At 41.2% G+C, this 14,271-nt stretch overlaps 1 protein-coding gene across 3 annotated transcripts in view; it reads right to left on the minus strand.

Moving 5' to 3' along the window:
* DNAJC16 (DnaJ heat shock protein family (Hsp40) member C16) overlaps positions 1-14,271 on the minus strand; it is a 38,033-nt gene that overhangs the window by 17,003 nt on the left and 6,759 nt on the right. For all 3 annotated transcript variants that reach the window (XR_003433434.1, XM_027110093.1, XM_027110092.1), the window contains exons 3-7: positions 14,019-14,085; positions 12,666-12,999; positions 3,424-3,608; positions 1,523-1,627; positions 665-823 (exon numbers count right to left, since the gene is read on the minus strand). Coding sequence is in view for 2 of the 3 variants with exons in the window: in XM_027110093.1 (XP_026965894.1) it covers positions 665-823; positions 1,523-1,627; positions 3,424-3,608; positions 12,666-12,999; positions 14,019-14,085 (850 nt within the window). In the remaining variant the exon portion in view is untranslated. The remainder of the gene's footprint in view (positions 1-664; positions 824-1,522; positions 1,628-3,423; positions 3,609-12,665; positions 13,000-14,018; positions 14,086-14,271) is intronic.

Consider the following 14,271-nt stretch of genomic DNA (forward strand, 5'->3'; position numbering starts at 1 on the left):
TCAGTGGCACTTAGTACATTCAGTGTTGTGCAGCCCTCATCTCTATCTAGTTCCAAAACATTTTCATCACCCTAAAACTCTGTACTCATTAAGTGGTCATTCTGTACTCATTAAGTGGTCATTCTCAAGAAGTTTTGGGTTGATTTCCTTGATTAGAAGAAGCTCATTAGAAATTAAAGATAATGATCCCTTTTATATTGGTTGTAATTACTTCCCTTATTGTTTAATCAAAAATTCTTAAGCATTTATATAAAAATTTAAAACTTATAATCAAGTTATTAGGATTTTCCAACAATATTTTCCCCAATGTTTTTAGCCCTTCCCTATCTTAAGATCAGATAAATATTCAGTGTATGTTCTTTAACTTAGTTTATGGGTTTTTTCTTTTTTTCCAGTGATGTTATTTAGTTAATTAATTAATTAATTAATTTTTTGGCTGCGCAGGGAGGCATGTGGGATCTTAGTTCCTGACCAGGGATCAAATCCGCACCCCTGCAGTGGAAGTGCGGAGTCTTAACCACTGGACCGTCAGGGAAGTCCCTAAAGGAAGAGGTTAAAACTAGTTTCTTCTCCTCTCCTGCTGTGCTCGATTTTGCTGTTTATTTATATGACACCTTGAGATAAAATGGGAGGGCCATCTTGAAACAAGGTGACACTCACATACCTGGATAACATCTGCAGGCTTGTGTATGTGTTCTTTAAAGATCAGGATGGTGGGGGTATAGACGTTGACGTTGTATTGCCTCGTCATCTCTTCCGCCCCTCTCAAACCGACGTACACGTATCCAAATGACAAATAATCTTTATACGCGAAAGCAGTCAACTGTTAGGGCGTAACAGAGAGGAAGAAATGAAAGTGATAGCACAGCATCTACATTAAGTGTGACTTGTTCTCATCAGTGGGTGCAGATGAACGCTAGCTTATACAGCCCCACTCAGGCTGCTACACCCTCGTTCCCTTGTAGGAATGCTATGGTGCTCCATGAACAAAAACTGTACCAACAAAGCTAAACAACAACTAATTCTTTTTTCAGACAGAGCAAGATATTCATCTTACTGAGATCTGTACTGGGTGGGAGGTTTGAGGAGTTAACTGTACCCTAATTAGGTAAGATGGCAGTGACCGTGCCAACGGTTTAGCACTTTCCTCTCCCATCTCATGTCACAGTGATAACCAGAGGTGTGCTAGACAGAAGTATAGTACATATTCAGAGGGCAGGTTTGGAATCAGACAGGCTACAAGGGAATCGATATTCAACATGGGAGACCTTGGGCAGGTTATACAACCACTCTAAGCTTCAGTAAAAGTAGGGATAATAATCTGTATCACTGGGTTCTTCTGAAGATTAAATGCTATTATGTGTGTGGAAAGTACTAGCACAGTAATAGCATCAGTAGGTCCTCAATGTATGGTGGTTGAAGCAAATTTCTGGTCTTCAAGCGTTTCTCTTGGGATGAGCTATTACTCACAGAAAAGAAAATCACCAAAATAAGAGAAAACATTACCCAGCACCTAAAGTACCTTGTAGAGCAGTGGTACAACGGGCATTTGGTCAAACAGAAGGACATGCGGTTTATTCTCTTGCTGCCAGCCAGAGAGGAATCTGACATAATTTTTACTTGTAACCTTAAATTGAATAAAGGATGTTAGTTTCAACATTTAATTCTTAACAACTGCATTATAATCCAGTCAGGAGATAATTAAACAAAATCAAATATGTGCAAAAGATTGTTTTGTAAAAAATAAAAAATGCAGACAACTAATTTTTTGCCTTTATGTGACTAAAATTAATTAAAAGAACAGAGATATTGATTTCATATTTTCATGTGATCCAACCCTTACAGACTGAAATCATAATCTTTTCTGAAACAATTACTGACCATACTATAAAAAAAATGAGCTTTCAAAGTTGGTTCTTGCTCAGTTATAGACTGCACTTGTTAATCTATTAGAAGATAATGCAACAACTGCTCTTTTAAAACGGCTTGAATAAAAATAAGTGGGCCCACCCCACCTATACATTACATAAGTTCATTCACTGCCATCTGAATTGCTACTTTTGTGTTTCCCTGTTTATGCCTTAAAATAATCCCAAGGAAACAAATTAAAAACTTGAATAAATTAAATTTCTATCTAGAAAATGTTCATAGTAGTTCAAAAAAGTTTATCTTTCCACTTTGCTTCCAGAATGATCTATATAAAACCGCAATCTCATCATTTCACCCCACTGCTCAGCCCCTTTCAATGGCTCCATCACCTGCAGGCCAAGTCCAAGTTCCTTAAAGGAGACCCTCACAGTGAGATTCCCATTAACCCCTTTAATCCTGTCTTCTCCCACTCACTAATGACTACTTCATACAAAGCAGGCTACCTCTGTATGCCTGGAACTCATTCCCTTCTTCTCTCTCCTCACCTGGCAAACTCAGTACAGGGGGCATTTCTGCCAGGAAGACTTTCTCAAATCTCTAGGATGGGCACTCTACATATAGGATGGAAACAATCACCTACTAGACTGCGAGCTCCTTGGAAAGTGTCCTCAGCACTTATCATAATGTCTGACATACAACAGGCATTTTAAAAAGGTTTGAGGACCTGTCAGGACAACCAATCATCATTTTAGGAGGCTACAATGCTCTCTGACAATTTCAAGGTAACTCCAACAAATATTTCTTCTGTGGGTAATGATCCTGGTGGGACAGGCTGTGTAGAAATAGGATGGAAGTATCTGTATGTTCACTCTCCTTGGTATTATTAAAAGAATGAATCATTTTCATTTAAAGCAACATAAGAATCTTCTTCTAGTTCCTGTGATCGCTAACCTCAGATACTGAGGGAAAAATGCTTCTTAAATATAAAAATCATAGTTTATAGTTTGTGGGAATTTCTGTGCCTGGCTTCTCTAGCTCAATCTTTTGTTTGTGAAATTTATTCACACTGTTGCATCGCTATATGTTTTGAAAGTTCCAAAAATAATATCTGATTTCATGGAATCTGGTGTTTTCAATAGATACGATCGTTAAATATATAACCAAATATAACTTAATTTGAATACTCTCATAAGAAAAGTATCTTTAAACGAACACATGCATGAGTTGGAAAGACCTCCTTCATCCCATGTTGTGATCTAATTTTTTGTTGAGAAAAGAAGAGGCACTCTCATTTTAGGCTCAGATTCCTATGACAGTGTAAGTCTTCCCAGCGGTTTTGACAAGGATGATTCTTTCAGTCTCTCTACTTCATCTGTTTCAATTCTCAGTCTCTGGCAGACTTCGTTTAAATGATTTAGTTAGAGTAATTAATTAATTAATATGTGTCTTGTCCTGCCCCAAATGAAACTCAGGTCTGAGGATGACCACAGGTAGAGTTCAGGGCAGCCAGCAGTCCCAGGAGCCTCTTAAACTACTTCTCAGCCAGGTACTTACTTTCTCCACCAAGTTCCCTGGAAGAAGGCTCTCTACAAACTGTCGCAGGTTCTCACGGACAACTGCATTATGGAAGAAGGAGATTTTCCCATTTATGATTCCTAGGATAGCTGGTGTGCTGTGTGCTCCCAGGTGATGGGCCAGGCGTCTCTCGTAGCCAGCGTGGACCACGCCGATTCCTACGCCTGAAAAATATGGAAGACCTCCATGAAGACTTTTTATGCCCTCATGGCAGGTGAAGAAATGCTGCTAAGTAATTTTCTGGTGTGAAAATGAAATCCCGACTTAGTAGGAGGGGATATCTTTCCTGATAGACTGTCTAGCATTCTATCACTGCTGGAATGCTAAATTGGTTCAGTTTTTCTGCATAGCCATCTAGCAATGTTTAAGAAGGGCCACAAATCTTTCTATCTTTCAGTCCATGGTGTCTAATTTTGGGAGTAGATCATGAAGAAATACTTCAAAAGAAAAGAACAATCTGTCCACAGTGTTCCTATTCATAAAGAACACCACCTGTAAGCAATTCAAGGGTTCATCAACTCTGCAATGGTTGAAAAAACCTAGAATCTAACGATGGGCTGGAATCATAATCTTCTCACCTTTCAGAGCATGTCTCCCTTTTACATAAACTATTTTATAGAGATTTTGTACAGATTCTCAGAAAGAGAAAGAGATTAGGTTAAAATTACTTGGTCATATCCCACATAACTATTGTTAACATTTTGGTATCTATCTGTGCCTTTTCTTACGCAAATATGTGTGTGTGTGTATGTATACACACAGGTATAAATAAAATAAAACGGGATCATCTGACACTTATTTCACTTAGTATTTGAATAACGTTTCTTGTCTTTCATTCAACCACTGTATTTGGAGGGCTAGCTCCCCTGCTAAACATTGGAGATACAGTAAATGTTAATAGGCAGTAAATATGCTTTTTCTCTTGGGTGTCTAACAGACCTCTAAGTATAAAGTTTTCAAAAACAAACTCCTGATCTCCTCCTCAAACCTGTTCTACCCTGGCTTTCACCATTTCCATTGACGGCGGCTCCCTCCTTCCCGTTACTCAGGACGGAAGTCTTAAGAGTGATCTTTGACCCCTCTCGTCTCTCACACCCCCCATCCGATCCATCAGCAAGTCCTGTTGGTCCTGTCTTCAAAATACAGCAGGAATCCGACTGTTTTTCTCCACTTCCATTGTACCCTGTCTCTTATGCATCTTCATCTCTCTCCCCTGAGTGGCTGCAATAACCTCCTCAATGGTGTCGTGTTTCTCCTTGTCCCCCTACTGTCTGTCCTCAACACGGTAGCCAGACTGTTCCTTCTAAAACATAAATAACGGATCATGTCGCTCCTCTGCCCAAATCTGGCAATGCCTCCCCTTTCAACTCAGAATAAAACCGCAACCTTCACAAAGGCCGACAAGACCTCTGTGATTTGGCCCCTGGCCCCCTTCCTCTCCCATTCCTTAGGCTCACTTGCTCTAGCCCCCAGCATCCCTGTTCTTTAAACACACTGGCACGTTCCTTCCTGCCTTTGGGCCTCGGTGCTGGCTGGTGCACCTCCTGACATCTGTGTAGCTGGCTCCTTCACCAACTGCAGGTCCTTCTCAATGAGGACGACCCGACTCCTGTATTTAAAACTGCCCTCCCCACACTCAGGATCCCCTTCAAGTCTCTCTTTCCCTTTTCCATAGCACTTACCATCTTCTAACACACCGCCCAAGTTCCTCATTCTGTGGATTTTTTTATTGTCTGTCTTCCCCTGTTAGAATGTAAGCCGTTTGAAGGCAGGGGTCTTTGTTTAGTTCTCTGATGTACTCCAAGCACCAGAACAGAGCTTGGCACACAGTAGGAGCTCATCACTGAAACTGGACCATCAATCTATTTAACCCATTCTTTATTGTTGCACATTGAAATGGCTTCTGGCTTTCACTATTATAAGGCATGTTTCGATAGACATCCTTGTACATCTCTGTACACACATCTTTGTGTACTTGTGTGATAACTTCTTAATTGAAAAATCCCCCAAATGGAATTGCTGAGTAAACGGCAGCGACTGCAAACTTAATACTTTAAAATTGCTGAGTAGGCTAAACGAATCTATCTGCTGGCCACCTGACTGTGAGTATCTCAAGGGCAGGAAAGGAGGCACCTCAGACATCACATAGTCCACTCCCCTCATTTTACAGATAAAGAGACTCGGAGAGGTGAACTGACTTATCCCAGTTTGCAGAGGTGATAAGATTGCAGAAGAAGAATCCCAACTTGATGTTCTAGAGTCAAGTCTAGTACACTATTCCATCACACTAGAGGCATTAAAAATGACCACTGAACAATGTCAGTAAATGAAAGTGCACCTAAGATTGTGTGAGCAGGAGAAAGAACGAGAACATAGCAGGCACATACCTGAGAGACCCAGTCTCATGTAAAGCGAGAAGAGACGTCACCTAGCAAGGTCAAGTGGCCACACAGCAAAGGTCCAAGGGGGGAATCAACGTGTCTTGAGCCCTTTCTAAGACAGGCAGCATGCCTACAGCTTTATATCCGTTATCACTTTTCACACCCACAAACCCCGAGTGGTTAAGTATTGTCATCTTCATGGATGAGGAAGCTGGTGCTTGGAGAGGCTGAGCCAACCTAGCCGGCATCCCAGTTAGTGTGCAGTAGGACCAAGATTTGAACCCAGGCCCAGCCGACTGCAAAGCCTGGCTCCTTCCTGTCTCCAGTACCCTCTTCCACCCTCGGCTCTGAACGCTGGAGGGATCAATTTCTTAGAGACGGACCCACCATCAATGACTACATAGGCCAGAAGCCACCATATTTAACTGATCCTGGGGAATATGCCTTCCCAGTAACTGCATCATTCAGCGGTGCCCTCTACCAGACTTTGGGACTAGAATCAGTAATTAGAATGGTGGCTGGTGGGCCCAGAATCAGGACAAGGGATGCAGGAGTCTTGGGAGAGCAAAGGAAACTGAAGAGATCTTTCGCGCTTGCTGTTCCCCCCCACTCTTCCCTGATATTCCGGAAGCTCGTTCTCTCGCCCCCTATGGGCCACCTGCTCAGGGAGCCCTTCCTCATCTGCCTGATTTAAAACTGAAGCCTCTCACCCCGGCACTCCCTAGCACCCGGCCTTTTTATCACACTCTACCACCATCTGGCGGGCTGTATATTTTGTTTGTTTGCCTCTCTTCACTAGAATATAGCAGCTCTATGAATGTAGGGGTTTGGGGCTATTTTGTTTACTGCTGTATCCTTAATATCTAGAATAGTTCCTGGCACTCAGTTTTTTAAAAACAAGTAAATGAATAAAGTATTCAAAGTCAGATCCAGATTCAAATTCCAGTTCTGCTACCCATTAGCTGTGCAACCTTAGGCAAGTCATTTAACCTCTCTGAGCCTCAGTTTCCTTATTTGTAAAATGGAGATAAATTGTTGTGAGGACTAAATGACATAATATAAAAATGAGCCTAGCCCAGAGCCTGGAATATAGTGGGTGCCTAATTAATTACAACTCTTATTATTATTTCATCCAGACCGTGTGAAGTCTGATCTAGAGACTTGTCTCTTATGTGAGTGGAATTTTAACCTCCATGAGTCTCTCTCCCTTCCTTGTGTGGAGTGGGATAAACAATGTTACACTCTCACTCTTTATGTCATCCTCCCCCCACCTTTCCTATGCTCCCATCAATATAGCTTTTTTCTAGTTAAAACAGAATACAAGTGATTGGTTTCATTTATTTTACTTAAAATTACCATTGAGTCCTTGGAATTACCTACATCACCTTCATCAAACATAAGCATTTCTCAGTCTATAAAAGGCTATTCCTTGGATCATTTCTACAAAGGACTTCAATTCTTAATATTATACCGATTTCTAAACTCTGAAGGAATGTTACTTCTTTCCTATAGACTGACTATCACACGAATTAGAATAGCATAAAGAATGATACATATTTGGTGTTTAAATTTGTGGTATTCTTCCTCTTGAAAAGATACTTAAGATTATAATAAGAATACCGAAATTCCTTAAAGTCCAGACCTAACTAATCCCTTCCTCTCCCTCCATCCAAGCTGGGAAGGAAGAGTCAGAAAAGTCGACAGCACTGTTTTCTCCCTAAGACTCAGGCTGGGAAATGACCACTATGACTGGTGGTGACTTAGGGTCTCTGAGTTACAGTGGACAACACAATTTCTATCGTCTCCTCCTCTGCCTTGAAACTCTCTACACTCCAAAGTTCCGGGTTCATAAGGCGAGTTCAGCAAGTACAGTTCTCCTATGCTTATCCTGATTCAGCATAACCTGGCTGGATAACAAGGACACACCAGAATCCACACGAACTTGAGTAGCAAATTTAAAAGAAAGGCAAAGTGTGTTACCGTTTTCAGAAACATTTGAGTTTTCTACGGATCAATGTTTCGGGCTAATTTGCAGATCCCGGGGAATTAAAAATACAAATACCTTCTCCTCTTTTTGAGTTTGTAAGTGGGTGTTCTTTCTGTAAAGTACTAAAGATCTCTCTTTTGAGGTGTCAAATTATATTTGCTTTCATTATGCAATCCTAAACGTGTATCACGTCTTTTAGGGAAATTCTTTCATTTTCCCCTCTGTCGCATACACATATTCATCTTTCTTTCAACTTTTCCATATGCCTTAAGGGATGGTACAGAGCCAACTCAAAGAACATGGCACTGTCAAATCTGGCTAAATACAAACCTGTTAATAAACAAACTACTAAGGTGCAAAATGATGTGAAAGAACACAATATCAAGAACACAGAGCTTCAGGAGGAAAAAAAAATAACTAGTATCTAGGCAGACCGTTTTCCTACACAGTGTGAAGTTGTTATACACTTAGCTATTTTTAGGAATAATCCCTTGAAAGAGAGGAATTATTCTTTCTTTTAAAATAAGAAGTCATGGTGGATAAACACTACATGATCATCCAAATTGGGTTTCCCTAAAATGATATCTGATTTCAAGACACGGAACCTCCTTGACGCCCTGGTAACTGTCTGCAGCTCCCAGCGAGCACTGAGGGCACCGTGATGATTCAGGTGTGTCTCTTAGTTGAGTTTCCTGGGTGCGAGGACCAGGTTTTACTTATTTCTGAGCAGTGCAGCACAGTGGTTAAGACTGAACTCTGGAGTTAGACTTCTGGGTCCATACCCCAACACTGCTGCTTATCAACAGTGTGACCTCAGTTGTTCCTTAACCTTCCTGGGCCTCAGTTTCCTCAACTGTAAAATAGGGATAATAATAGTCTCTCCCTCATTGGGTTACTTTGGGGATAAAGACAATCCATACAAAGCATTTAAGACAATGAAAAATAAGTAAAATGCTAAAAAAAAAGTTATAATATTTACTTTAGTGTTTAATATGGTACTTGGTCCATTAAGAAAAAAGTTCTTTTTTTTCCTGGCCATGCCACACAGCTTGCGGGATCTTAGTTCCCGGACCAGAGATTGAACCCAGGCCATGGGAGTGAAAGCACTGAGTCCTAACCACTGGACTGCCAGGGAACTCCCAAGAAAAAAGTTTTAAATAAGAACATGCAATGAATTCCTTACCATCTTCTACTTATTCCTGTAGTACTATATTATTCTGTACTTGCGAATGTGAGGTTGGTGTGAATTTTCCAGGTACCTATTTTCTCTTCAATTAACAGTAAGTTCCTCAAGGTCAGGGGCAGTGCTGACTATTTCTGGACCCTCCTCCACTGCATGGTTGTCTATAAATGCTGGATGCTTCTGCACACTAGTTATTACCAAACTGCATGACCGTAGATTCCATCTAAATAGCTACAACATTTCTCCTCTGGGTGGAACTGTTCCATTTCCTTCATTTACTGCAATTCAGCATTTTATGTTATTCTGAGATAATGTCCAGGCTTCCCCAGACCACCCAGCTAATCTTTTAAGATTGTCCGCTCTTTCTGTCGACTCAGAATAGAAACATTTTCTGCAGTAACTCTCTTAAAGGATAATGCTGCCTTGCTTGGACAGGGAGCGGCCATGGATACTGGCCATGGATACATGGATATCTCATCTCAATGTCATCTAACATTCCAAGTGGAACCTGACTGTCAGGAATCTTCAACAAATCCGAATGTTCCAAAGAGGAAAACCAAACTAATTTAATACATTTAGTCAAAACCTGCTTTCGAGGAGACTTGGGGGGTGAGGTGGGGGAACAGACTAAATTCCTATAAACATTGCTTCTGTGGATCTAAATCCATCTTCTTCCATCCTTGTCATTTTGAGTCCTGACTTATCAGGATTATACAGCACAGCAACCCCAAAGGATGGCAAGACCTTCAATCATCACAGATTTAAGGACCCTGAAAGGAAGCAGGGCATCGTGTTCTCCACGTGGATTATAGAGCCAGACTCCCTGGGTTTGAATCTCAGCTCTGCCGAATACCAACTGTGGGACCCTGGACAAGGTACCAATATGAGCCAAGTCTCTATAAAAGCGGGGTGACAACAGCAGCTGCCTCAAGGAGTTGTTTGAGTTGATACTCACATTAGTGCTTGGCATACGGTAACCTGTCAATAAATATGCTATTATTATTATGCTTATATTATTATTGTCATGTCATTGCACTTGGTATGTCCAAACCACAGTCATTATTTAGAATCACTTCTCCCCAATTCAACTCTTCTCTGTATTTCCTGCCCATCCAGTTGCTCAAGTCAGAATGCAGCGTCAATCTTGACTCCCTCTCTTTTCCTCATTTCTCACATTTAAATGGTCCTCAGGTGCCAGGTCCCTTCGTGATCCTACCCCTGAAATATCGGACACTTGGCCCCTCTCTGCTCCTACTGCCCAAGCTCAGGCCGATGGTTGCTGTCTTGCCAGGACTGGTAACCTCCCTGCCTCTATTCTCACCTTCTTTAATTTGTCCTTCATGCAGCTTGAACAGTTAGCTTTCTAAAGCACAGACCTGATTAGATCACTCTTGGCTTTACTACGTACTATACAATAAAGTCCAGCTTCCTTAGCCTGGACTTCAAGGATCCTTACCACCTGGCTCCCAGCATGCTCTTCCTGCTTCCTCCACTCTCACCTGCACTCAAGTCACACCTTGCTGCTGGCTCTTCTGAGGATGCTCTTTGTTGCCCTGCCTGCACTGTTCCCTCTTGCCTGAATGTTACTCCTCCATTTCCTGTCCAGCCAGCTTCTAATCATCTAATCATCTTTAGCTAAAAATAAGGCAAAGGTCAGAGCTTGACAGTCTATGAGCTGAAGAAAACTAACATTTGAGAAAGATTTTTAAAAGGAATTTACAAAATAGGTGCTTTCAAAAAATTTTAGTTTGGTAAACCAGAAAACCCCGTTAACCAGAAATTCTCTAAGGTTCATTTATTAAGTACTTCATATATATCAGGCACTTAAAACACATTTTTTTCTCATTTAATATTCATAACAGTCCTGTTGGTTTGACATCATAACCCCATTTTAGAGCTGAAGAAGCTTAGGCTAAGTAATTTGTCCAAGGACACAAAGTAGTAAATGATACAGCTGAGATCTGAAAACTGGTCTATCTGATTCCAAGGCATGTGTTCATAACAGCTGACCACTGTGCTATGTTGCCTCATGTCATGTATGTTTGCCTGTTGGCTCTGATTTGACCTTGGTGTAAATGCATTACCATTCTAAATTATGCACTGGGTCAATGTTTACGTTCTGCTATGCGGTTTTTTTTTTTTTTTTTCTTTTTTTGGCGGTATGCAGGCCTCTCATCGTTGTGGCCTCTCCCGTTGCGGAGCACAGGCTCCGGACACGCAGGCTCAGCTGCCGTGGCTCACGGGCCCTGCTGCTCCGCAGCATGTGGGATCTTCCCAGACCGGGGCACGCACCCGTGTCCCCTGCATCGGCAGGTGGACTCTCAACCACTGCGCCACCAGGGAAGCCCTGCTATGGGGTTTTAATGTCAGCTCCTAGACTGAAGAGGTTAAATGATTTTCAGCACACCACCTGGCATGGCACAAAGTGCAGCTGTGCTGTGTGATGAACCCGGTGGCTTCCGCCTGACCTCGGCCTCTCATTCGTTCATCAGACGCCACAGAAAGCATCTGCTGACCACCTGCCACACGTGAGACAATGTGCTAAACTTACTCCCTTGTCTTCCAAGAACTTGATTACATCGTAGGAAAGCATTCTGGCAAATCTGACTACCTGAGTGCCTCTGGACAACAGGTTGAAATGTCTGCTTTAGAATAAATGAACTGATGGCTTTCAGGGGTGCACGCTCTCCAGAGAAATCCAGGCCCCTCAGCCCCTATGGTTGAGTTTGTCCCTTTTTAGTTACTCAGTAGGTCTGCTAATGCCTATAAAACACATACATATACACGCACACACATTTAATTCAGTAATTCCAACTTTTAGGAGTTATTAAAATAAATATCCTTCCTGGATCAGTAAAATTTTCCTGGCGCTAAGTGGTGCCTATGAACAAAGGAAAGGCTAATCTGTGATTGAGGGTGGTAACCTATAACCATTAGCATACTATGGGTGATAGGCTGAATTGTATGCCCCCAAAACGCACAGGTTGAAGCTCTAATCCCCAGTACTTCAGAGTGTGATTATATTTGGAGATAGGGCCTTTAAAGAGGTAATTAAGTTAAAATGGCGTTGTTAGGGTCACAGAAAGAGTGTGATACACCAGAGCCAGACACATGCATAGAGAAGACCATGTGAACACACAGGGAGAAGGTGGCCATCTGCAAGCCAAGGAGAGAAGCTTCACAAGAAACCAAACCTGTCAACACCTTGATCTTGGACTTCTAACCTTGAGAACTATGAGAAGATAAATTTCTGCTGTTTAAGCCTCCCTGTTTGTGGTATTTTGTTATGGCTGCCCTAGCAAATTAATACACAGAGTGAAATCACAAACACCATAAGGATAACCTGCAGATCCTACCAGCATTAAAACTGGTGCTCGAGGGCTGCTTTGTTCAACCAATAATTTTTAAGTTTTTCCTCTATATTAGGCCCTCAACTAGATGTTAGCAGACTATATAGATAAAGCTTCAAGTTAGTAACGCTAACTTGATGAAAGTGGCTTACACATTTCCCCTCTCTGAAAATGTGTCCCCAGGAAAACACCAGTCACCATGAATTTGTGAAGAGAAGTCACATTAACTGTTCCTTCTCCCAAATATCCCGTAAAATTCAAGAGGTGTAAAAGTCACCTTCTCCTATACCAACATCTTCCAAGGAATAAAATGATCTTACCCAACCCTTCCAGTTCTTGCACTACTTCCTTCCAAACAGGCTCAATATGGATACAGCTAAAGCACCAATCTGAGGTGATCTTAATGAGGTAGGGTTTCTTGAAGCTATCTGGAACCACTTCGTTCACATAATGTGAAAAGTGCAATAAATACTTTTCATCAATTGAGTCTCGCCGTTCAGAATTAAAAGGGAAGTGAAAAAATGGTTCATCAAAATAAAAATTCTCATGGAAATGGCGGAAGCGATACTCTCGCTGCTGCTTCTGGTGGCCCTGGTTCTCCCCGGCATCTCCATAGTGGTCATAATGTGATCTCTTTTCTTCATTGGAAAGAATCTATAAAGAAAGGGGAAAAAAAAATAAGAAATCCGGGAAACGAAGAAAAAAAAAAGAGATCATCTAAAGGACTTTCCTGTAAGCAGCTTGGAAGACATAGGAAAAAAATAAATGTAAAGATACAACACAATTAGATGTTTTAAACACAATCACTCAATATACCATGAAACACTTCTCTTAATAGAAAAATTAAGTATTTCAGAAACAAAATACTTCAGTTGTGTAGCTACTCATGATCATCTTGGCTTTAAAGATTCTGAGCTATCACACTACTAAACACGTCAATAAAGCACAGAAAACTTAATATAACTTTGATCGCTAGGGCTCAACCTCGAGAACGTTGACTCAGTCATACCATCTAGGTTGGAGTCATTCAAACGAAGGTATGGAAAGCTGAGAACACCAAAAAGTAGCCACGGGATTGAATTCTGTGACTGTATGTTAGCTGACTTTGTCTTACTTAGAAGTAACTTTGACGTCTAAAATTCAAGAACCTGTTTTAGGATGAAGCATCATTCTATAAGCCAAGCACTGTCTGTGGAAGAACATTACCCTACACAAATCAGGAAGCCATGGACTTATCTTTCTTGCATATTCCAGACCAACTTACTTAACCTGATACGTTGGAAAACTGTTAAAGACGTTGTGTTTAAATGTATTTGTAACCTTAATTCACTTTAATAAATATAGGCAAATTGTTCTGTGATTCTTTAATATAAGTTTCTAGTATATGTGCTGCCAAAGTGAGCATGTAACATAAGGAAATAGAGACATACGTTCAGGGCGACTCTAAAATTCCATTTAAAGCCTTTAAAATAGGCCAGTTTTCCTAAGAGCTGAGTGTTCAGGTACTAGTTTCAACATATTGGATGTGGCCAAATATGTTGTCTCTATCATCACCTAGAAACGGGGTCAAGGGCATGGGGAACATGCCCTCTCCGAGAGGACTTTACCAAACTGATCACCTAAGATATAGTTTATAAGAGCTAAAAGATACATCACAAAGTTTGCCACGATACCTCGTAAGCTTTGCTAATCTGAATGAACTTGTCTTCTGCTCCAGGATCTTTGTTTTTGTCAGGATGCCTGAAACACAAAGGGGCAGGCAGTGAGGACGGATTTACTGTTCTCTACATGGTCAATTGACATCTTCGTACACACAGAGGCAAAGGGAAGGGCATTCTGTTAGGACAGTTTCTTCAAAATGGGAGAAGCAATTAGTTGCTTCACGTGACTACAGTGAATAAACTGTGAACAAGCAATTTCTTCCCA

This window comes from Aethalodelphis obliquidens, unplaced genomic scaffold (genome assembly GCF_003676395.1).
Source record: "Aethalodelphis obliquidens isolate GAN/ISIS:26980383/991018 unplaced genomic scaffold, ASM367639v1 scaffold9, whole genome shotgun sequence".
In the NCBI taxonomy this organism is placed as follows: domain Eukaryota; kingdom Metazoa; phylum Chordata; class Mammalia; order Artiodactyla; family Delphinidae; genus Aethalodelphis; species Aethalodelphis obliquidens.